The sequence below is a fragment of the Macrotis lagotis genome, chromosome 1 (assembly GCF_037893015.1).
Source record: "Macrotis lagotis isolate mMagLag1 chromosome 1, bilby.v1.9.chrom.fasta, whole genome shotgun sequence".
Classification (NCBI taxonomy): Eukaryota; Metazoa; Chordata; class Mammalia; order Peramelemorphia; family Peramelidae; genus Macrotis; species Macrotis lagotis.
In genome coordinates this window covers 360,340,495-360,366,705 of record NC_133658.1, presented here as the reverse complement: position 1 = coordinate 360,366,705, position 26,211 = coordinate 360,340,495, and the positions used below count along the sequence as shown (strand labels likewise).

General features: G+C 35.9%; 1 protein-coding gene across 6 annotated transcripts in view; it reads left to right on the top strand.

The window, feature by feature from the left end:
• The window catches only part of MAPK9 (mitogen-activated protein kinase 9), a 61,584-nt gene extending 37,553 nt beyond the window's left edge, over positions 1-24,031 (top strand). For 3 of the 6 annotated variants that reach the window (XM_074212199.1, XM_074212201.1, XM_074212200.1), the window contains exons 10-13: positions 9,438-9,501; positions 11,227-11,298; positions 13,347-13,478; positions 21,238-24,031. In XM_074212199.1, coding sequence (XP_074068300.1) covers positions 9,438-9,501; positions 11,227-11,298; positions 13,347-13,478; positions 21,238-21,284 — 315 coding nt within the window. In that variant the 3' untranslated portion in view covers positions 21,285-24,031. Of the gene's footprint in view, positions 1-9,437; positions 9,502-11,226; positions 11,299-13,341; positions 19,095-21,237 lie in introns of those variants that run through there. The other 3 variants (XM_074212202.1, XM_074212203.1, XM_074212204.1) reach the window with 2 other exon arrangements.
• The last annotated feature ends 2,180 nt before the right edge of the window (positions 24,032-26,211 follow it).

Below are 26,211 nucleotides of genomic sequence, written 5' to 3'. Positions count from 1 at the left end.
AAGGATATTTATAACCCATTCCTAGCAGATTCTAATTCCCTTCCTTTTCCTGTTTCCTCCACCCCTTCCTATTGCTAATGCTGAGTTTGGGAGGTATGTGCTTTCCATTCTAGATCAGAACTTGAAATGTTTTATCCCAAAGAAATCTGGAACTCTCTGCATGCTTTGACACTTGACTCTCACCTCATCCTGGATACTGTGTCTTTATGGCATAGCTCTGCCATGATTCTCCTACTTATCTGGCCATTTCTTTGTCTTCTGCTGGGTAATGACCCAGGTCCAATCCCTTCACCAGAGTTATCCCCTAAAACTCTGTCCTGGACCTGCTTCTCTTCTTTCTCAGTTCTCTTTCAATGACCTCATCATTTTCTATAGTTTCAATTATCTTTATCTTGTTAATCTATATATTCCTCTCCAGCTTGTCTTCTAGGCTCCAGTCAATGCCAGGTTACCAGCTGCTTATTAGACATCTCCACCTGAGTGTTCAGTAGAAACCTCAAGTTCAGCATGATTAGATTAGAACTCATGATCTTCTCCTTAAACCCATATTTTTTCTATTTCTTTTTTTTCTTTTGTTTATTGTTTTGAGTTATATGTAAAATCATTTTTACATTCATTTTTTAAATTTGGGTTCCAAATTCTCTCCCTCCCCTTCCCTAAGATAGCAAACAATTTAATGTGGGTTATTCTTGTGCACTCATAAAACATATTCCCTTAATAATCATGTTGTGAAAGAAAACAGGGACCAAAAAAAAAAAAAGATAAAAAAATGAAGTTAAAAATACTATGTTTCTATCAATGTTTAGACTCCATCAGTTCTGTCTCTGGAGGTGTACAGCATTTTTCAACCTAAATCCTTCAGAATAGTTTTGGATTTTTATATTACTGAGACTAGCTCAGACACAATTCATTATCATATAGTATTGCTATTACTTTATACAGCAGTACATAATTCTCCTGGTTCTGCTCACTTCACTTTAGTTAGTATTAGTTCATATGAGTCTTTTGAGGTTTTTCTCAAAGCATCCTGCTCATCATTTCTTATAACATAATAGTTTTCCATCACACCCATATAGCACAGCTTGTTCAGCATCCCCCTCAATTTCCAATTCTTTGCCACCACAAAAGGAATGCTAGGAATATTTTTGTACTCATGGCCCTTTTCCATTTTGTTTTTAAATCTGTTTGGTCCACAGACCTACTGCTGGATCAAGGGGTATGCATAGTTTTATAACCCTTTGGACATAATTACAAATTGCTTTCCAGGGTTATTTAGTGTCCTTATTTTTCTATATCCTCTCCAGCATTTATCATTTTCCTTTTCTGTCATATTAGCTAATCTGATAGGTATGAGGTGGTAACTCAAAATTATTTTATTCAACAGTGATTCAGAGCATTTTTTCATATGATTATAGCTTTGCTTTCTTCATCTGAAAACTACCCATTCATATTCTTTGACCATTTATCAATTAGGGAATGAAATGTATTTCTAATAAATTTTATATTTTCTATATTTTTGAGAAATAAGGTCTTTATCAGAGAAACTTGCTTTTTCCGCCCCAATTTTCTGCTTTCCTTCTAATTTTGGCTGCATAGGTTTTATTTGTGCAAACCTTTTCATTTAATGAAATTAAAATTATCCATTTAATATCCCTTAATGCTCTGTGGATCTTATTTGATCCCAGATTCTTCCCTTATCCATAGATTTGATAGATAAACTATTCCATACTTCCCTCATTTTCTTATGGTATCACCCTTTATGTCTAAATTATGTACTTATTTTGTTATAAGGTATATGGTATGAGATGTTGTTCTATACCTAGTTCTGCCAAACTCTCCTCTCCAGTTTTCCCAGCAGTTTTTTCAAATCATGAATTCTTGTCCCCAAAGCTGGGTCATTACCTACTCTATATTGTGTACCCAGTCTATTCCACTGATCTACTTTCTTTTTCAGCCATAGTAGCTTGTTTTGGTTGATTGCATTTTTAATAGAGTTTGAGGCTAGGCCACCTTTCTTCATGGTTTTTTCCCATTAATTCCCTTAATGTTCTTTTTTTTTGCTTTTTTGGGGGTTTTTTTTAATTTACTTTTTATTCTCATTTTATACAAATTTTTTTTACATTAATAAAATATTCTTGTTTACAAGTAAACAATACCCCTCCTCCCCCATGAATATAGATAGACTTGCTTGGGCTAAAAAAGTAAAGGGGAGAGAAAAAAATTAAAATAAAGAAAAATAATAGTAATAATTGTAGGTATGGCCAGGTGGCGCAATGGACGAAGCACCAGCCCTGGAGCCACAAGCACCCGAGCCCATATCCAGCCTCGTAAACCCAACAATCACCCAGCCGAGTGACATGCAAGCCACCCAAACCCCACTGCCCTGCAAAAACCTAAAAAGAAAAAGAAAAAAGACCCCCAAATAAAATAAAATAGTAATAATAGTAGGGGTGGCTGGGTGGCAGACAGAGCATTGGCCCTTGAGCCAGGAGCACCTGGGTCCAAATCCGGCCCCAAACACCCAAAGATCACCTCACTATGTGGCCCCAGGCAGACCATCCAGCCCCACTTGCCCTGCACCCTCCCCCAAATAATAATAACAAAAAATGCGCTTGAGTCTTTGTTCCAACACCAACAACTCTGTCATGGGTGGATCTCATTCTTTATGATAAGTCCATCACAAAAGTTATTTCCATATTTTTCCACTGTTGCCATTGCTGATCGCAACTCCCTCCTTTCTTATTTCTCCACTACCATGTACTCTATTTTCTCTCTCCTTTCACTCTCACTCTGCTGTAGGGTCGCTGAGTGGCACAGCAGACAGATCCCTGGTCCTGGGGCCAAGAAGCCCTGAGCCCCCATACCACCCCTTAGGCCTAGAATCCACCTGGCCCTGTGGTCCTGGACAGGCCTTCCAATCCCAGCCCCTTGCAAGAAGTAAGAAAGAAAATGTGTTATATCTGGCCACTCTCCCCCCATGGTCCATCCTTTCCTCCTTTATTCACATCCCCACCCCTTCCCCCTGCTCCCCACTCCTTCTTACTCCAGATGTCTATACCCCATTGAGTATATATGCTGTTTCCTCTCCTAGTCATCTCTGATGAGAGCAAAGGTTCCCTCATTCCCCCTTGACTCCCCACCTCCATATCATTGCAATAGCTCATTGTAATAAAAAAAATCTTATGTGAAATATCTTGGACTATTCCACCTCTCTTTTTTCTTTCTCCCATTCCATTTCCCTTTTTTTTCTATTGACTCCATTTTTACACCATATTTTATCTTCAAATTCAGCTTTTTCCTGTGCTTCAACTATAAAAGCTCTCTCTACCTGCTCTATTAACTGTGAAGGTTCAAATGAGTATTATCAGTGTCATTTTTCTATGCAGGAATACATACAGTTCATCCTCATCCTCATATTTCCCCCCTCTCCTCCAATCTCCATGCTTCACCTGAGTCCTGTATCTGAAGATCAAACCTTCTGTTCAGCTCTGGCCATTCCAAAAGGAACATTTGAAATTCCCCTGGTTCATTGAAAGTCCATCTTTTTCCCTGGAAGAGGACATTCAGCCTTGCTGGGTAGTTCATTCTTGGCTGCATTCTAAGTTCTTTTGCCTTCTGGTATATTGTATTCCAAGCCCTACGAGCTTCCAATGTAGCTGCTGCTAAGTCCTGTGTGATCCTGACTGCAGCTCCACGATATTTGAACTGTGTCCTTCTGGCTGCTTGTAATATTTTCTCTTTGATTTGGGAGTTCTGGAACTTGGCTATAATATTCCTAGGGGTTGGTTTTTTTGGGATCTCTTTCTCTGGGGGATCGGTGGATTCTCTCCATTTCTATTTTGCCCTCTGCTTCTAGAATATCAGGGCAATTTTCCTGTAGTAATTCTTTGAAAATGATGTCAAGGCTCTTTTCCTGATCATGACTTTCAGGTATTCCAGTAATTTTCAAATTATCTTTCCTAAGTCTGTTTTCCATATCAGTTGTTTTTTCAATGAGATATTTCACATTTTCTTCTAATTTTTCATTTTTTTTGTTTTAAAGTATTGATTCCTGATTTCTGTTAAATTCATCAATCTCCCTGAATTCTATTCTTTGTCTGAAGGATTTGTTCTCCTCAGAGAGTTTTCTTATCTCTTTTTCCATCGGGCCAATTTTGCTTTTTAAAGCATTCTTCTCAATAACTTTTTGAACTGTTTTATCCATTTGCCCTAAGCTGGTTTTTAGCATGCTATTTTCTTCAGCATTTTTTTGGATTTCCTTGACTAAGCTGCTGACTTCATTTTCATGTTTTTCCTACATCTCCTTTCTTTTCCCAGTTTTTCTTCCAACTCCCTCATTTGATTTTCAAAGTCTTTTTTGAGCTCTGCCATAGCCTGAGCCCAATTTCTGTTTTTCTTGGAGTCTTTAGATGCAGGAGCTTGTGCTTCCTCATCTTCAGACTGAGTATTTTGATCCTTCTTGGGCTCATTTGCAAAATATTTCTCAATGGTCTTCCTTTTGTTTCTTTGCTTGCTCATTTTCCCGGCCTGGGCCTGGTTTGGGGGTGCTTCCTGAGCTTTTGGGACACTCCCACAAGGGTCTCAGTGTGTGAGGCTCTGTCCTCCCTCCTGGTCTGTGAATGACCACAAGCACCTCCCTCTGCCACGGGGCCAAGGTGGGGGGGGGCCTGCTGTTCTATGGGGGGGCCCTAGACTGTGATCAGGATCTGAATGTGTTCAGAGCTCCAGAGTCCTGTTCCAGGGGCAGAGGATCGAGCTCCCAGTTTCTCTTCACTACCCTCCCTCAGCTCAATGGGCTCATGCCCTGGAGGCTCCTGCTTACCAGCTCTGCCTGCTGTGGGCTGCAGAAAGACCAAGCTGCTTGCTGTGTGCCCTGAGGGCTGGGCTCCATGTGCTCGCTCTGGCAGAGGTCCCCCGCTGTTCCCCCACTTTGTGCCCGGTGCTCCTCGGGGTGCAGCTCAGGAGACTCCCCCGCTGCTGTGAGCTAAGACTCCCAGTGTCCTGGGGCTGCCTCCGGGAGGCTGAAGTTCTTTGGCTCTGGCAGGCCACCCCTCTGGCAGGCTGCCTCTCCAATCCCGGGGAGCAGAGCCTTTCTTCTCTTTTCCAGGTTACCTTGAGTAGGAGAACTGCCTCACTGGGTCTCTTTGTGGGTTCTGTCTCTCGAAAGTTTAGTTAGAGTCCTTAGCTGATGAATTTTATCAGAGAACTTCTAAGACTGGATCCCTTCTTGTCGCCATCTTGGCTCTGCCCCTCCCTTAATGTTCTTAACCTTTTGTTTTTCCAGATGAATTTCATTTTCTTTTTTTTAGGTTTTTGTTAGGCTAATGGGGTTAAGTGACTTGCCCAAGGCCATACAGCTAGGTAATTATTAAGTGTCTGAGACCAGATTTGAACCCAGGTACTCCTGACTTCAAGGCCGGTGCTTTATCCACTATGCCACCTAGCTGCCCCTCATTTTTTCTAGCTTTATACCATAATTTTTTGGTAGTTGATTGGTATGACAATTACTAAGTAGTTGTTTGTCCTTTGTTCTCGAAGAGGGACCATGACATCAGGAAGTACATTAATTTAGGGAGAAATTCATTTCTTTTTTTTATGGTGGTTCAGCCTTCCCATGATCAATTAATATCTTTCTGGTTGTTCAGATCTGACTTTATTGGTGTGAAGTGTTTTGTAATTGTGCATATATACGTGTGTGTGTGTGTGTGTGTGTGTGTGTGTATGTGTGTGTATATTTCCTGGGTTTGTCTTTTTTGTTTGTATTCATTCATTCATTCATTCATTCATTTTAATTGTCTTTTTTTCAAGTATGATTTTGGTTTATTTATTTTATATTATTACAATAATTTTGTTATAAAAATAAACATGACCCCCCCCCCCCAATATTTTGAGAAACCTCAGGAATAGTGAGAGAGAGAGAAAAAATGTACTTTTGTCTGTGTTCAGATTCCAATGGCTCTGTCTCTGGAATGAGTTGCCTTCTTTATCATAAGTCCACCAGAGAAGTTGCTTCAATATTTTCCCCACAGTTGCTGTTACTAGCTGTATTTCCCTCCACTCTATCCCTCCCCACTCTCATTTATTCTGTTCTCTCTCTCCTTTCATCCTGGCCCTGTCCAAAAGTGTGTTGTATCTGAGTACCCTCTCCCACAATCTTCCCTCTCTTCTATCACCTATTCCCCCCTTCCCTCTCCCCATTCCCCTGTGTCCCATCTCTCTTTTCTCATTTTTCTCTAGGGTAAGATAGCTTTCTATACCCTATTAAGTGTGTATGTTATTTCCTCTCTGATGAGGATGAAGGCTCATTCATTCTCCCCTCACCTTCCCCCATTCATGTGAAATATCTTGGCTCCTTCTTCCTCTCTTTTCTCTTCCTCTCAGTACTTCCCTTTATCACCCATTGACTCCATCTTTTTACTATATTATACTAGTATATTCCGCTCCTTCCTGTGCCCTGTCTATACAGGCTCCTTCTAACAAGCTCTTATAAATGAGAAATTTCTTATGCATTATCAGTATCTTCTTCCCATGCAGGAATATAAACAGTGCAATATCATTAAATTCCTCATAGTTAATCCTTCTCATCTACCCCCTCTATGGTTCACCAGAGTCCTGTACTTAGGAGATCAAACTTTCTGTTCAGCTCTGGTTGTTTCAGTAGGAAAGTTTGAAAGTCCCCTGTTGCAGTGAAAGTCCATCTTTTCCCCTGAAAGATGTTCAATTTTTCTGGGTAGTGGATTCTCAGTTGTAAACCAAGATCTTTTGCCTTCTGGAATATCATATTCTAGTTCCAGTCCCTTCAAGCCCTTAATGTAGATGCTGCCAGATCCTGTATAATCCTGACTGTGGAGCCTTGGTAGTTGAATTGTTTGTTTCTGGCAGCTTTTAGAATTTTCTCTTTGATTTGGGAGCTTTGGAATCTGGCTATAATATTCCTGGAAGTTTTTCTTTTGAGATCTCTATCAGGAGATGACCAGTGAATTCCCTCAATTTCTATTTTACCCTCTACTTCTAGTATCTCAGGGCAATTTTGCTGTATTATTTCTTAAAAAAATGAAGTCTAGGTACTTTTCCTGGTCATGACTTTCGGGTAGTCCAATTTCTAAATTATCCCTTCTGGATTTGTTTTCAAAGTCAGTTATTTTTCCAATGAGATATTTCACCATTTTCTTCTAATTCTTGGTTCTTTGGTATAGTTTTATTTTTTCTTGATTTCTTGCAATGTCACTGGTTTCCTTTAGTTCCATTCTACATTTGAAGGAGTTATTTTCTTCAGAGAGCTTTTTGATCTCCTTTTCTAGCTGGCCATTTCTGCTTTTTAATGCATTCTTCTCTCATTTGCCTTTTGTTTTGCTTTTTCCATTTGGCCTAAACTGTTTTTTAGCATATTATTTTCTTCAATATGTTTTATATTTCTTTCACCAAGCTGCTGATTTGGTTTTCATGAATTTTCTGCATCACTCTCATTTCTCGTCCCAATTTTTCCTCTACCTCCCTTAATTGCTTTTCAAAGTCTTTTTTGAGCTCATCCATAGTCTGAGCCCATTTTCTATTTATCTTGGAGGTTGTGTATACAGAAGTTTCAACTTTGTCATCATCTGAGTATGTTTTTTGATCTTCCATGGGACTAAAGTAATTTTCTATGGTCAGATTCTTCTTTTTCTTTTGTTTACTCATTTCCTCAGCTCAAGACTAATTTATAGAACTACCAAGGCTTTGGGGTTTTTTTGGGACACCGCACTGGGACCTTTATTCCTTCAAGGTCTTATGCTCTCTTGCCTGTGCTTTGATATGTAGATGACCACAGACACTCCCCTCTGCCCTGGAGCTGTGAGGAGGGTCCCTGCTATCTTAATATGGAAGGCCAAACTGCAGGCTGCATCTGAGTGTGGGTAAACAGCAGAGTCCTGCCCCAGGGAGAGCAGAGAGATTTCTGCAGTCTCCCCTGACCCCCTTACTGTCTGTGGGCTGTGCTCTGGAGGTGCAGGCTGGTTTCTTCCGATTCTTGCTGCAGGTTCTGCGGCCAGTACTCCTCACTCCATACTCATTCTGGTGTAGCAGAGTTCTCTCACTGCCTCTTCAAGCTGTTCCCAGTGATCCCTGAGCTGGACTGGGCTGGGCTGGGCTGCGCTGGGCTGCACTGCAGCCAGGGCTTTTTTCCAGTTCCCGGTCCTGATGAAACAGACCTTTCCCATGGTGCTTCTAAGTTATCTTGGACTGGGAAAATGTGTCACTCAGTCTTTCTGTGGGTTCTGCCCCTCTAAATTTTGGCTAGAGTCATAATGTGATGGCTTTTGGGGTTTTGGGGGGGAAGGAATTCCGAGGAAATGCTGCCTTGATAATCCTGGGTTTGTCTTAAAGGTAGATTCCCTGGTTTTCCATACTTCCCTTTTTTAGTCTAGGGTACCATCATTCTTCACACTGCTATAAACCCATTATTGTAATATCTCAGACATCTTTAGCTCTTCATTCTCCTGCCTCTCCTAAATCTAAATAGTTGTAAACCTTATCAGTTCTACTCCTAGATCTTTTTTTTAAATTTCATTTATTTAAGGCAATAGGCAATAGCTTTAAGTGACTTGCCCAAGATCACACAGTTAAGTAATTATTAAGTGTCTGAGGATGGATTTGAACTCAGGTCCTCCTGACTCCAGGGCTGGTGCTCTATCCTCTATGCTGCCTAGCTGCCCCCTATACCCCCACATCTTTTGCAACCGTTCTTTCATCTCTAACATGACTACTTAGCTAGTTCAGAATTTCATTACTTCTTACCTGATTTATTGCTCTAGCCTCCTAATTGGACTTATTGCTTCTAGTCCCTTCACCCTAAAATCCATTCTCCACACAACTGCCAACAAGTCTTTTTAAAGTACTTCTCTGCCCATGTCAGTTTCCTAATCAGGAATCTCCAGTGACTCCTTAATGTCACTAAAATAAAATGAAGATTCTTGGCTTAGCACTAGCATTTAAAGCTCTTCACAGTCTGACTAGTCTACCTTTCTAGGCTTATTTTTACATGATTCCCTTCATGTGCTCTGTCCCAGCTAAACTAGATTGCTTTCTTTCTTCCAAACAGCATTCTATCACCCATTACTACATTTTAACACATGCCTCCAGTGCCTTGTCTCCTAACCAAACCTCAGAGAGTCATTAACTTTCTTCAAGTTAATGGTACTTAGGTACTAACTCCTCTCATTGTTATTTTTCCCCCTTCTCTAATGGGCTATATTTTCTAAAGGACAAGTTGTAACCTCTCAGTAGATTGTAAACTTCTTGAGGACAGGGACTGGTTTTTGGTTTTTCTTTCTATCTTCATTTCTTTGCATGTAGTATATGTCTAATTGCTCATTCAATATTACACGTTGAGGAAGTCTCTTAGAATTCTTTTTATACATTAGATTTTTGAACAACAGATTTTTTTCTAATTTAACTTTTAGCCACCACCTCAAATTTATGATGCCCAGTTAGAAGAACGAGAACATGCTATTGAAGAATGGAAAGGTAATGACACAAGTTATTTTGGTCATCAATTTTAGACAATTTTATTGATATTTCTTGGCACAAATAAATTTTGTATAGCATAATTGACCAAGAGTCAGTTTAGTCCTTATTTTCTAAAACTATGGGACTATTTATTATAGTTTTATCCCCAAATTCTTTTGTAAATTATTGTTTCTTAAATGGATTTTATTATTTTGTTTTCAGTTCTTGTTAAGCCATAGCCAAAAAAAGTAATCGTTTTATGTGACTTGTTTTTAACAAAGAAGAAATCTTAAAAGATCCTTGCTTTTACTAAAATGCCATCGTTTTAAGACTTAAAGAGGTTTGATAGAGATTTCAAGTGATTTTTGTTAGGAATTGAAGCATATTAATACCTAAAACATTGTTTCTGTGGTTAAATCTGGCATCTCCCAAAGAGTTGTAAAATAAAAAATCTTAAAGATAATTTAGTCCAGTCCTCTTATTTTTTTTAGGGTTTTTTTTTTTTTTTGCAAGGCAATGGGGTTAAGTGGCTTGCCCAAGGCCACACGGCTAGGTAATTATTAAGTGTCTGAGGCTGGATTTGAACTCAGGTGCTCCTGACTCCAAGGCCAGTGCTCTATCCACTGCGCCACCTAGCTGCCCCGAGTCCTCTTATTTTCTAGACAAGAAAATTGAGGTCCAAAAAAAGCAAAAACCTTAGCAAAATTTAGCAAGAAAAAGCTTAGCAGAAAGAATATACTAGATTTGGAGAAAAAAAGACCTAAGTTTGAATTCCAGCCCCGCTACTCAATTGGCTGTGTATCCATGAACAAGTCACTTAATTATTCTGACCCTAATCTTTAAAATGAGGGGCTTGGGCTAAATAATTTTTTAAGGTTCCTTCCAGCCCTAAATCCTGTTTTCTTCATTAGTAGGTCAGAAAAAGGCCTTGGATTAATATTGATGTCTCCTTTGAGTGTAAAACTTTTCCCCCTTAAACCACATTTGTGAAAATGATGTTTCTCATGATAGAATAATGAATTAGAAGCCAAATGCTATCCATTATATTTTATAGCTACTTAATCATTATGTTAGTTTGACCATTGGATACTTCATTTTGTGTTCTTCCTGTAATGTTCAAGTCTGTTTGATAGTGTTAATTTAGTTGTCAGTATAAGCATCTTGAAAATTTCATTTACATATGAAGAGATCATTAATGATTATTATACCTTATTTTGTTTTATTTTATTTTATTTTGAATATAACCTATGATTTTATTGGTATAGAAAACTAACAAAATAGATATGCAGCTTTGAGGCACTGAGTAATTAAATACCTTGCCCAGGATCACTCATCCAAGAAGTGATTAAAGACAGGCATTGAACCCAAGTCTTACTAATTCCAAAACCTGCTCTCTATCTCCAATATCATATTGTTTCCCATTATTTTGTATTATTTTGGCTATTGTAAATTTTTTATTATGTTTTAGAAATATTAATGTATTACATTCCCTACTTTTTTTTTTAACATGATATATAGAGATCTGGACTCCATTTCTAATTCTAGAAAAAATCTGACAAAAGTGTCCTGGGTTTAGATCTACCTAAACAACTGAAATGGAGCATGTTTGATACATAAGACTAAAGACTGTCATAATATTCAATTCAGGGATGTCAAAAAGCCTTTTATTGTAGTGAAAGTTGATTTTGAAAATTTGTAGAACTATAAGGATACTGATGAAGCATTTTATCTTTCTATTTGAAGAACTAATATACAAAGAAGTAATGGACTGGGAAGAAAGAAGCAAGAATGGTGTGGTAAAAGATCAGCCTTCAGGTTAGTGATTAGTTTCATAATTTTTTTCTGTTAGTCTTTGCTTTAACTCACTTAAATACCAACAGTGTGTTCTGTATGAACCATTATGATCAGCATTTGTTTTTGTTTGTTTGTTTGGTTGGTTTTTTTGAAAGGCAATAGGATTAAGTAACTTAACCTAAGTTCACACAGCTAGGTTTTATGTGTCTGAGGATGGATTTGAACCCAGGTCTTCCTGACTCCAGGGCTGGTGTTCTATCCACTGGGCCACCTAGCTGCCTTTAGCATTTGTTTTTGAAAAGGAATTTGCCTCTTCTAGCACTTTACTCATTTTGATGAGTGTAACTTTATCTACTAAGATATACATAATCCTCTGTAACTGTGGCTTCACAATCAAACCAAGCATAAATTAAAGCAATTTGTTCCTAGGACAAAATAACCTTTATTTCTCTAGATAACTTTTGCCAGATTTTCCAACTAATTGCTAAGAATTATTTTATTTCATTAGTGGTAGTTTGGAACCTATGAATATCCCTTTATTTGAAATCTGGAATACTACATATCATCTTTTTTTTTTTTTGTACAAGGCAATGGGGTTAAGTGACTTGCCTAAGTCCACACTGTCTGAGACCGAATTTGAACTCAGGTACTCCTGACTACAGGTCCAGTGCTCTATCCACTACGCCACCTAGCCACCCCAGGACATATCATCTTTAAAGTACAGGGGATGAACAGGTTACTTTTACACATACAAGGACAACTAGGTGGCACAATGGATAGATTACCAGGCCTAGAGTCAGTTCAAATCTGATCTCAAGAAACTTACTAGCTGTGTGACCCTATCACTTATCCCTGTTTACCATAGTTTCTTCATTTGTAAAGTGAACCAGAGAAGGAAATAGCAAACCCTTCCATTACCATTTGCAGACAAATAAGGTCATGGACTCTTGAAGCCACTAAAAGTAACATGTATACATGCTTGTGAATTGTGATCTGATTTGCTCTTTTCACACATGCTGCCAATATACAAAAAGAGTCTATATACAGAATATGCTGATGAGTTTTCCTTTTTGAATTATAAACTAATAAATATTCTTTGTTCAAAGATACAAACAGTATAACTTAAAAATGAACACAATTTAGAAGTTGGGTAAACTATACTTTTAGAAGGCATTCTCATTCTGATTAGACTGAGTCATAAAACTAGGCATTAAAAATGAAATGTCCTGTTATGTCTTATGAAATTTAAATCTTATGCTTGACTTTTTTGAAAATGCAAACTCCTAGTCTTTATGATCATTTTTCTTTGGACAGACTAGTCTTTGTTGCAGCCACCTCTTGTTATTATCAAACCTGAATTTAAAGATGATACTTTTGGGCTTACATTTAAGTAGAACACAATGGTATAAAAAATATACATGATTTTGAACCATGATTTTCCACATGCCTTTTTAAGAACAATGATATTTGGATAAATGCAATGATTTTAAACCTTATTGAAATGAAAGCATATTTTCAGAACATAATTGAGCCTACTCTTATATGATCAAGAAGCAGCTTGATAAGTAGAACATCTAGAAAATCTGAATTTAAGTCCTGCTTCTGACCCATTCTGGCTTTGTGACCCTGGGCAAATCACTTGAGCTTTTATACTATAAGCAGTTCTCCAAGCTGAAGAGGAATTGCTGACCTGCACTGGTAGAAGCAGCTTTCTCATCTAGGTGTTCTTCTAACAATAAATAGCAGATCCAGACCTTGGCCCTATATAGAGCCATATGCTTGATGTCAGACTTTTGGAAAAGAAAATGAAAATGTCTATGAAAAGATATTGAACCTGAGGGATTCAAGAACCTAAGAATGAGAACTTGGAAAGAGATTTAGGTTAATTCTGACTTAACTGTTTCCTACTGACTAACTAGATTGTTTTTCTGTCTCCAAAATTGAGATCTGGGAATTGTGATAAAGGGGAAGAGAAATAAATGTCATTTGTCCATAGCCCTCACTGTTTTGATTGTTTTTGTAGCAATGTCTTGCCTCAGATTTTATTATATTTGGTTTACTTAGCACAGATGCAGCAGTAAATAGCAACACCACTCCTTCTCAGTCTTCATCTATCAATGACATTTCATCCATGTCAACAGAGCAGACATTGGCTTCAGATACAGACAGCAGCCTGGATGCCTTGACAGGACCCATTGAAGGTTGTCGATGATAAGTTAAAAATTGCAAATTTACTATTGGAAAAGAACTCTTGATTCCATGCTTGTAAGTTCATGGAACCAAGCAGGGAAACTCCATGTTCTGCATGTCCTAGTCAGTGCAATGCCTGTGTTCCTACTCAGCTGTAATTCGATTGCCTGCTTGATGTTATAAAAATGAAAGCAATGCAATGTCTGACAAAAAAAATCACAAGTCAATCGTAGATTATTTCAGGTGAGCAATTATAGTAGGTGGGGAAAAAAAAGATAATTGTGATATCAACAGTGACCATGTGTCTTTAGCAAACTTCTGGACTTACACAATTGTGCCATCAGAAGCTTGCTTTATTTATTTAGCTTTGCTTTTTGGCCTGTCTCACATTTAGAAATGTGGTGTGTAAGAGTCCAGTGAAGCTCCAGACAGTGTACTTTTTCAAGCCATTTCTTATTCCTCCTGAGTAATGTGGTACCTACAGTAGAAAAAAATTAATAGTCCTGTGAGGTTTAATCATCTATCATTGCCTGTTTTGCTCTCTATCATACTATGCTTCATTTTAAAGCTTTTTTTTCTTTAAGGAGAATAAGCATTTTAAAAGTATATAGTAATAAAAAAAAAAAAGGCTGTTGCTTTCCATGAATTAATGGCATTCAAGACTGAGGATTAATTATTGTAATAAATATGTTGATGTTGACCACTACCCAAACAAAAATATTTACAGGGTCATTTGTTCTTCTAAAATTACTCTGTCCTTTGTTGATATTTAAATTTGACATTTCAGTATGCCAAAGAATGTTTTGTTATATACAGTCACATCTGGCTTTTAAAAGCCTATCCATTTAATTTATTCCAATCTATTAATACTGCAAATAGTCTGATTGCAGTGCTTTAAGGAGCCCTAATTCAAAAAATATTTTACAATTATTCAAAACAATATGATGGCACATGAATTCTAAAATTCATTATCTTCATCACTAATAGATTTTTGAAAAATTCTGGTGAGGTAAGCAGAGTGCTGAATTTGAGAAACCAGGAAGACCAGGTTCCTGATTCTGCATCTCTGATGCTTAATAGGCACATCATTGATTGTGACCAAGTCATTTAATATCCTTGAACTTAAATTTCTTCACCTGTTAAAAGAAGAAAATAATCCACATTGTGCATTTCTCATAGGGTTGTCTTCAGGCTCAAACATGATCAGGTATGAAAGATGTGTTGCATATTTTAAAGTATTATAATAAATGCATCTTATGTGAAAAGTCACATTGATCCTTAATTTTATGTTAATAGTGGTTTGTATTTTAAATTAAGAAAACATTGATTATGACCCCTAATTCATATTTTATCAGTTTTTAAATGGAAGATGCTTAGAAAATATTTTTAAAACTTCTGACTTTTTTTTTTAACTTTTCTAAAGAGTAAATAAAGGAGTCTGTCCTGGGAGTATTCTTCTTTTTTTTTAAACTAGCAGAATAATTATTGAAATATGACTTTGGGATTTGAGGGGGCATGCTGAGCTACAGTTAAAAATAAGCTGATAAGAGATTTGTAACTTGTAATTAAACTGCTCACCTGAAAGATACTTTGAATATTATTAATGAGTCTTATATATGTATGTATATACATATATATGCATATCTAAAAATTCAATAAGACACTGAATATCTAGATGGCATTGCAGAAATGGAGTCAGTTAAAATTGCATTTCAACTATGTTGCTCATAATTTTCCCCCTCAAGAACTTATTTTTACAGACTAATATCTTGTTTTTAGTCATTTTGGAAGCTATTTGGACTGAACATTCAGTAGATATGTTTTGAAGAAGTATTTTAATAAGAAAATGTCTGTTATAAATACTATATAAAAATGAGATTTTTGTCTATACCAGTTATGTCATATGATTGGTCTTATCACTGGAAACTGGAGCCTTTGGTGAACAAGAAATCAAACTTACATGAGTCTCTGAAATCATTTATTCTGTATCAAATGTTGCAAACCAGACAAATACAGCTAAGAAATAAATACTTTGTGACTCTAGGATTCCAGCATAAACACCCATTTTAAAAATTGTCAGTTGTTCTTAATGTATTTGGGGGGGAAATGATATCACTATGCATATTAAGATGGCCCTTTCTTTAATATTTATTGTTTGAAGAGCAACAAATCCACTATGCCTATATTTCTCTTTTTTTTTAATGCACTTTAAAAAAAATCATGACACTTTGGTAACTTTTCTGCTTAGGAAGTTTGTCTAAACAAAGCTTATTAAGAGGGTACTTTCTCCTATCATCTACCAAAGGATATTTGTGAGTGAAATTCATTGTAACTTGTCTATAAATTGCACTGCTGCCCATTTATTTTCAGGTGCCATTCCAGATGTTCATTTTCATTGATAAAGCCCAGCATGATTTTGATGATTACTGTTGGCACCAACTTTCTTATATGTTACCATTTGTTGCAGTAGAATTCTGTGAATTTGCTCTGCATGGCAGATCTAAGACTTAAGACCCCCATGCTGAAGGCAACATGTTTTTCAGAATGATACCTCATTTCAGTTTTAGAATTCCTGTCCCCAAACCCTGGACTGGCCAACCCTTTGGTTCTCGTACAATGTGAATTGTAGTTTGACTTTTCTTAACAGCTATTGAAGTTAGATAGAAGATTACAAATTTTGCCTATCTTTTTCAACGTTGCTGTTTGTCTTGTTTGAGGAGTGCATTTTTATAACACAGATAAATTTAAAGAATTTTGACATTAAAAATTTGAACTTTTTTATTTTTATTGCTTCAGTTTTAAGTTCAAAACAAAAGTGGTTCTGTTCTGATTTCACATGCCAGTTCCCACATGAGGAAAGAAAAGCAGCAGGTCAAATCAATAGACATGAGGTATGGACCATGTGCAGGATACAGATCTAGGCACAGGAGACACAAAGACGAAATAAGGCAGAGAGACCTTTCCTCAAGTTGCTTATATTGTAGCAAGGACCAGGGAAATCTGAAACACTGATTAGTTTTTTTAATAGCAGTTTTTCTTAATCCTGATCATTGGCATGTGAATTTCAGAGAAGCAAAAGTGAAATAACAGCTAAGGGAGAAAACTATCTATGGAATACTGAGTACAATCTTGACTTAATCAAGGTTTAAATATTATCCTTTGTGACAAGTTTATCTGGGTAACTTATGTGATGAACTACACTAATTATGGTCACAACCACTCATGACCAAATATATGTCCTGGTGATGAATATTTATATGGTCTTTAAGATCACACAACCCAAAAGTTAATGGATTTATCTAAGTTTTTAACATTTAAAAATTAAAATATCTTTCTGTTTGGATCAATGAAAGTTCCTGAGGCCAAATTTTCAAATAGGATCCCTTTGTCTGTACCTGTATTGAAAGGTATAGTGGCAAATTGCAGCAGCAGATTATGACTTCATAGATTTGCAAGCTACACTCACTCACAAATACAGTGTGTAGGCCCTCACTCCCCCCAGGTGAAGCCTCCTTAAAAGATTATGACCAATGGAGTGCTTATAAAGTCATTTGTGTTTAGGTCTTACTGCTTAAAAATCCTAATGGTGCTTGCAATTTTTGCACATGAACTATTTTAGTTTCTGTTTTTGAGGTACTTTAGGAAGCTCTTAACATAGCATCATAGGTTTGGAAGGTTCCTCTTTCTTTTCTTATAGCTGAAAGGCAGACCCACCCCTGACCATGCCAAGCAAGTGAGTACAATATCTCTCTTATTTTAAAATATGTAGGAGAATACTTATATGTTATGGCTTTGATATCTCCCTTATTACCACCTACCATCCCTTTTTAAATTTAGAAAATACTGTTATTTTCACTCGTAATTAAAGAATCCAATTGTAGTCTTTTGTTCAAACCATACTTTTTTATTAAAAAAAATTAATCTAAAAATTAACTACTCAATCATGTCCAGAAGATTTTCTGATTGTGTGATGAATTTAAGCACTAGTTCCCTACCTGATATTAATTATATTTTGTAAAAATATAATTATAGACTTTAGTAAACCATTATGTTGACCAACACAAGTTAGCTTCCTTGATTTTTAAGAATGGAATGTAGAACTGCAATATATCTCTCTATTAGTTTCTGCCATGGTCCCTTTGTTTTTTGTATTTACTAATCAGGTCATGGCCACCACTTTTCCTTGGGGAGTTTAAAAGAGAGGCTTTAAAAATAGATGTAGTTATTTTCTTGCAAATTGAAGTAAATTTCTTTGTGAATAGAGAGAGTCAAGTATGAGTGTCAGATAGTGACACTGTAGTTGTTAACTGACTTTTTCTTGGTCAGAGAAACTTAGAGCTGGAAAGAATTTTAAGTTACCTGATTCAAATCCTTCATAAGGACACCCAAACCTGGATAGGAATTGACCACATTTTTGGCTAAACCTTGGAAGAACCAAGATGAGCTCAGATTTATTGTTCCTTTGAATTGATCTGTCATACAGATTTATTGTTCTCTTTGAATTGATCTGTCATAAAGCCTCTCACTCTTAATATGGCTCCATGGAAAGACAGAGTTATTTAATGTTCATGCTAGAGGGAAGAGAGGAAAATCTCCTAGAACTTCCTAACTTCCTTTTTTTTGCCACTTCTCCCCAGTGCATCTTTCTCATCTTTAAGTACAAAAGAGGTTTTCAGAGTTGTCATTCTAAGACTTTAGGGCTAGTTGGGGCTCTTATTGAAGAGCAAAGAAAGGAAACTACTACTACAGGTTAAATCCTCCCTTTCCTTTCACCTTTCCTGTCTGTTATTTTAGTAACAAGTTTGCAAGGAGACAAACCTTGATCTATATTAGAGCTTTATGAAAACATGAATGAAATAAGATATTAACTATACATTTAAGGACCATGTTCATTATGGGTTTTTGACTAGCTGGAATATATAATTGATTCTTCACTTAATCATTTTAAATTTATGCTCTTCTAAGAATGTTATCTTCTCTACTCCCCAAAAACTTCCTCATAATTCCAATGAAAATGACACCTTTGACTTTGTGCCCCATGCTTGAATTTCACAAAATCTCAGAGGTGGAAGATTTCTATCTCAGAGGTCATCTAATTCAACCCATAATTAAACAAGAATCCCCTTTATTATGTCCTCATAATGGACCATCTACCCTCTATTTGACCATTTCCAGTGACTGTGATTCACTACCTCACAAGCCAGTCCATTCCAATTTCCAACAATTCTTATGTTCTACATATGTTGAGCTAAAATTTGCTTCTTCATAACTTTCACTCAATAATTCTGATTCTTTCTTTTGGAGCTGTGAAGAATTAAGTCCTGTCCCTCTTCTTATGAAAGTCCTCCAGGTATTTGAAGAAATGCAACACTTCCCTTCCTTAAACCATTCTCTATATAACTTGATTACATCTTACTTAATTACGTCCTTCATATCCTGGTTTACTTTCACTTGACACTCTTCATTTTCTCGATATCCTTCCTAAAATATGGCAATGAAGCTAAAACAGATTCCTTTAGCTGTGGTCTGAATAGTTTAGAGTTTAGCAAGATTCCCTTGTTCTGAACCCTATACTTAGATTAATAAAGCTCCCAAAATTGTTTTTAGCTTTTTTTTTTTGGCAGCCATATCACTGTTGATTCATTGAGCTTGCAGTTATCTAAAAATGCAGTTTTTTATGTGAAATTATGTTAGGCCTAGTATAAATGCAGAATTTATCATTTTTCCAACCTACGGAGATAGTTTTGGATCATATTTCTCAGCAGCAATTTTATCTCCTTCTAAATTTGTGGAGGATTTATTTTAGCCATAGATTTAGTAAGCATGCCAATCTTTTCTTCACCCAAGCCAAAATAAAAATGTTGAACTACGTAAGGCTGGAGACCGTGTCCTATCCGTGATTCAGATTCTGTGATAATTCCCTAAGGCACACTACTAGAAATCTCCCTTGAGTTGATGCTGATTTGTTAATCAGCATTTTTTGTTTAACTTTAATACAGTCATCTGGCCCACTTTCTTCTATTTTGTCCACAAAAATATCTTGAGGTCTTTTGGCAAAGTCTTCCTGAGATCCACACATGCAGACACATACATGCACACATAACGTGTGCCTACATATGTATCAGTGCCCTAATTACCAGTCTAACAAACCTGTTTGAAAAATAAAATGAAGGTGGTTTGATAATAAGTGCTTCTTAGTATCCAAGTTTGGTCCTGAGGAACTGCTTCCTTTTTTAGGTTTGTTTTTTTTGGTTGGGGTGGAGCACCAGCTTTTACTTTAGTATCACAGTCTACTTTGGCTTTGTCCTGTGTATAAAATGCACATTGTTGTTGAATAGTTCAGCTCATCCGATGTATTTTAATCAGTGAGCAAATTGGGGGGGGGGGGCAGGGTAGGGCAAGAGAGCAGAATATGCATAGTATTAAGTCCTAATACCTAATACTAAAAATTTGTATTCAGAATTTTGAACTTTATTTTGGTTACAGTTTGTGATTTCAAAAGGAATGATGTGTGCTTTGAAGTCTGTAATACCTGTAGAGTTACATGAAGTGGCTTATATTGCCTATTCCATTTGGCCTCATTGATGCCGCTATTTTGTCATTCTTGTTGCCTGTTCAGTACAAAAATGTTTTACGTAATGGCTTTGACAACTTTGTCTCATGCTGGATATAATTTCAAGAAGTTTTACCACTTAAGACACATTGTTTTTTACTGATGGCAGTTGTATTTCCTTGTTTTCATTTGATTTAAAGTAGGCTAGCATTTCATAAAGAATGTTGTCAGTGGTTACATTTGAACTGCTAGCTATATCATATGAAATTTTATTTCTTAAAAGCCTTTTTAAAGAAGTAAATTATCTTACTAAAAACACTGTAAAAAATAATAAATATTTGAATGGCAAACATTCAGTTGTCTGTGTTGTTTGTTTAACTCCTTTCCAAAGTTCAGGGTCCAGAATGCTTGCCATTATCTACAATAATGTGGACCAAGGATTGCATGGATAATTTGAATTTACAGAAGACTTATTGTAGAGAGTAGTTATTAGCCACTAAGCTTTTTGTTTTTTAAACCAGAACTATTGACAAGAATAGACTAATTTGAGTAATATTTCCTGGTCCTTATGATTATAAAATGCTTCTAGCAGTACCTCAACCAAACAGTGAACTGAAAAATAAAGTAAATCATACAGAACTGTGGTCCAAAACAAACGCAAGTGGATTTGCCCTTTCCTATCACTGCATCTCTTTCCAAAAAGAAGTGAACTATATCAAATCATAGTGAACTAAATCAAATTAAAATAATCCATAAAAGATGATCAATTTAAATCTAGAAGAGCCTCATCATCTAGTCAAACTTTTTGTTTTACAATGGAAGAATCCAAAGGCCCCATATGTCACAATAGAGAAAAGTTTTGAACTAAATCTGGCTTCAAATCCAATAATTTTAGGGCAGTTAGTGAAAATTATATATATTATGGCATGCTGACAACCACAAAGGAGTACATATACATTTACATGGTATAAAGGTATGAAAGTACTCCTTTGTTACCTTTGAATTATCCTGAGAACTGAAACAAAAAAATTGGCAAGAGCACTTTAATTAAGCCATCTTAGGGAACACAGCATATGTTGCAAGTAAGGGAAGACTAAGTGCCTGAATCTTGACTGTATTTCTCAGTGGCATCTCAAATTACTAAACCTGTTACTACAGGAAATCTTACCCTCATTTCCAAATGTATAGTGACATCTTGTTCCATATTTGTAATTTAGGGAAACAGCAACTCATATCTCTAGGAATCCCAGGATCCCTGCTCTGAAGACCAGCCATCCTATAAAGGATGTTATACTGCTACAGATAGCCTAGCTGTTGAGGTAGGTGGTAAATGAAAATGGAATGAGAAGCCTAGTTTACATAGAGAGAAAAGAAACCCTAAGTGCAGGAAGATTATTGAAACACTAGATGGCAGATTTGTAAAATGTTTCCAAGAAAAACTAGCTTTTGAAGGGGGGGAAAAAGGGGAAAGGGATGGAACTGAAGCTCAACATTACTACAGGATATTAGAAACATCACAATGGATCACTGCTATTTTGTTAATTGTCTTTATAAGACTTTTTAATTTTATACTATTTTCAGTTGAGAGAAAGTCCAAAACATCAGAAATAATATCTGCAGAAGAAATGATGCAAGTTATATTAAAAGATGTCTTCAAATGGATATTTAATGAATTCAGGCAAGAATTCACACTGGCAAAAAAAATCATAGAAGGAAATAAAATAACTTGCCACAGTTAAAACATACTGTGAATACCTAAAACTGAATGATGCTTTAAAAATAATTAAGATAAGGAAATATGAAAACTGATATGGAGAATGTAATTGCCAATAGAAATAGACAAGAGCAGAATTTCAGTTGAGATCAATGACAGACAATAAAAGTTGGGTTTGGGGGGGAACAAACTTAAAAAAGAATTTTGAAACTGCAGTTTCAAGGGACAAATCTGAATTATATAACTTGAGATAATTTCATTATCACATTCCAGACAAAAGTTCTCCAGAATTATCTAAACATTCTTACAAATAACCATTAAATGTCTTCCAAAAATCTTAAATTTAAACACTTCTGACACAGTTTGTTCAGTTTCAAAATTACACTCACAAGGTAATGATCAATTTTCAAGAATTAAAGTATATGATGGGACATGGGTCAAGATCACAGACCACTTTTTTTGAAAAAGGCAAGGATAATTGAAGAAATTAATGGGCCAAGAAAACATAATCAGCCTTTAGAGAATTTGACAAGAGAATTAATATTTCAGAGTTAAAGTTATGCCCAACAATTTCACATCAAAATAGACATTTCATAGACTTTGGGAAGGAGTAAGAACTTTAAAATGATAAGTAGTATTTAGCTCGGTGCATATTTTTAGCCTGAGATAAACTAGTTAATGACTAAGTGTGAGTGCTTGCCAAAATGTTGTATTGGCTAGTTCACTAAATGTTACAAAATTGTGGTTTATTATTCAAAATAATGAGATGGTATAGGATGATTCCAAATTCAAATATGAATCTAAATTAATAGAAACTTGGACAATTGGAAGCGTAAAATTTAGGAATTTTGTTTAGTGGTGTTTTGCTAAGTTAGATAGTAAAATAAAATTTTTATCTCCTTTTGCCCACAATAACAAATTAACCGACAATGGTGGTAATAAACAAATTTGACAATTAAATGTAAATGAATTGAGCTCTGTAATAACAAAATTACATCATGGATTAAAAATAGTTCAATAATACATTGTCTGAAATAAATATATGCACCTTATGAAGGTATAAATTTTTGTTCAGTTTTTTAGTTTAATTCCATTATATAATTTGGTCAATAAAAGTGGAAGACATTGAGATGTCAGATAAGAATTTGTACCTGAAATCAAGTGAAATTCTACTATGCTTAAAGGCATTATTCAAAATGAGAGTGTAACAAATTTTAAATTTTATCCATCAAATGATATAGCAACAAAATCTATAAAAGAAAAACCTTAGAAATTCATACAAAATTTATAAAACTCCACTATCAGAATATGATAAATCTTAATAACATCATAATTGGGGTAGAGCCAAGATAGCAGAATGAAGACAAGAATTCCAAGAAACTCTAGCCCAGAAAACTCCAAAAGCTATAAAATTTGACTCTAACCAGAGAGGCTGAACCCACAGAAAGACTAAGTGAAACAATTTTCCAGTCCAAGACAACTTGGTAGATCCTCGGGAAAGGTCTGTTCCCCTAGGCCCAAGTATCTGAAAGAGCCTCAGTGCAGTCCAGGCAGCAAACAAGGTCCAACCTTCCAGGTTGTGTGGCCTAGCTCCCTGTGGCACTGCAATCAGGATTATTATTATTATTACTTTCCTGAATATAGCTTATTTGTAAATATTTGCTTATTAACTCCACCATTAGACCATAAGCTTTTGCATCTTTTTATATCCCCAATACTTAGTACCATGCCTGGCACATACTAAATGCTTAGTGAATGTTTATTGATTGGTTAGACTTTGCTCCACTTTAGCACATTAATTTTTGTTTGATTCTAAACTTGTTCCTAGTTCAAAACACAACTTATAGTCCATGACTTCTCCTAACCTTGAAATGCCACCATTAGTCCTTTATCCTTCTGGATCTGACCCAGAACTGAATAATGAATGATAAAACTACAGTTGGCACTGTTTCCTCAGCCTGCACAAGGCTGTAGTGTCACCAAGGTCTGGAATCTCTTCTTGCTCTTAGGCATAGCCTCAATTTTCTTTCAGTTCCCGTGCACATGGGGTGCTTCTGCCCAGACCAAGTCCCTAAAGTCTATGACTTGAGCCAGAAAAATGATTCATTGTAACTTTTTTGTCTTGGATTGGTCTTGTGGAGGAATGTTGGCAAGAGTTATCTAGTTTTTCCTTCACTTTGCAATCTTGGTACCCCAACATTACCTCCCCCATTCATCCCTTATATTTTGATATATTGTCTCCATAATGCAGTTTTCTTTGCTGAAATTTTATGGATTCTATAATTTGTGTTTAACACTTCCCTCAGTTTCTTAGAATTAGAATATTTAGTCTTCAATTAATTTTGGATCTTTCTCCAAAAGTTTTTATTGAATATAATTTTATTGCATTCTGGTCAATAAATATAATGTGTTTGATATATTTGCTTTAATGCATTTTGTGTATGAATTTTATACCCCACTACAAGATTGGTATTTATAAGAATGCTATAGTTGACTGAGAATTATGTAAACTCTTTTCTATTGCCATTCAGTAATATTCATAGATCTATCATTTCTAATGTTTCTTTAGTTCTATTCAAGTCTTTAACTCCTTCCTTGTTTTTCTTTTGATTAGATTTTTCTAGTTATCAAAGGGATTCATTGGAAGTCCTTCTCCATTGTACTTTACTATTTCTCCCAAATTTGATTTGATTAACTTTTCCTTTAGATATTTAAGTGTTATGCTATATAAAGTACACAGATATTAAGAGTTGTTATCGATTTATTATCTATGCTTCCTTTAAGCATAATGTAGCTTCCTGGCTTATCTCTTTATTTTATTTATTTTTAATGTATCTTTACCTGAACTATGATTGCTATCCCTGCATTTTTTTTATTCTAACTGAAGCATAATATTTTTCTCTCTTAATTTGAATTCTTGATATTTTTAACATTTCTTGTAAAAAACATTTTGTTGAATTCTGCTTTCTAATTTACTTTATCTTCTTAGATTTTCTGGGTAATTATAGATTTGTGGTATGTTCAATGCATATTCATGTTTATAATGGTTAGTAGGTATTTCTTTCCATCCTGTTTCTCTTGTACTTTTTTTCCTCTTTTCTTCCTCCTATTCCTCTTTTTTGTAAATAAGAAGGCAATAAAAGAGAGGAAGTTTGACTAATACCTATGACCTATAAATGAAACGATCTTTCTCTATTCGGTTACTGTTTTTATCTTCCCCTTTCCCCATACCTAACTGCATTTTTTTTCCTTTCTTCCTTTTAATTTCTTGTTCATGCTCTTCCCTCACTCCAGCTGGAATTTGCTTTGTTTATTCTTTTCCTATTCAGATCTTAAATCTCTCTCCCTCCCCTCCAATTTTCCTTTGAGTTTAGTGTATTCCCATATTGATATCTTTATGTATGTGTAGTTGTATTTGATCTTTCTTTGTTCATTTCAGATGAAGTTGAATTCCGTTCCCTCCCTCTCCCTCTGTTTGAATATTCTTTATCTTGATTACTTCCACTATATGGTGTTTTCCCTCCATCCTCATTGCCTCCCAGTGATTTGCTTCCTGATCCCTCTTATTTCAAACTTCTCAAACATCAAAACAGAACAAAAATAACTACAAGCTTTCTGTTTGAGTTATCCTTCTTTCTGATCTTTGAAAATGTTAAGGATTATGAAAAGATATTTATTTCTTATCCCCTCCCCAATTAATGTACTTTCTTTTTTGTTTAGATTTTATTTATTTTTTAATTTAATATTTATTCTCATTTTGTACAAATAATGTTTTTATACATTAATAAAATATTCTTGTTTAAGAGTAAACAAAACACCCCCTCCCCCAAAAAAATATAGACTTGTTTGAACGATAAAGTAAAGGGGAAAGAAAAATATTAAAATTTAAAAAAATAATAATAATAATTGTAGGTATGTCCAGGTGGCGCAATGGATGGAGCACTGGAGCCAGTAGCACCTGAGCCCATACCTGGGCCCATACACCCAGCAATCACCCAGCTGTGTGACATGCAAGCCACCCCAACCCCACTTCCCTGCAAAAACCAAAAAAAAAAAAAAAAAAGACATAAAATAAAATAAAATAAAATAGTAATAATAGTAGGGGTGGCTGGGTGGCAGACAGAGCATTGGCCCTTGAGCCAGGAGAACCCAGGTCCAAATCTGGCTGCAACAATCACCCTGCTATGCAGCCCCAGGCAGGCCACCCAGCCCATTTGCCCTGCATCCCCCCCAAAATAATAATAATAAAAAATGTGCTTCAGTCTTTGTTCCAACACCAATAACTCTGTCGCAGGTGGATCACGTTCTTTAGGATAAGTCCATCACAAAAGTTACTTCCATATTTTTCCACCATTGCCATTGCTGATCACAACTCCCTCCTTTCGTATTTCTCCACTACCATGTACTATATTTTCTCTCTCCTTTCACTCTGACTCTGCTGTAGGGTAGCTGAGTGGCACAGCAGACAGATCCCTGG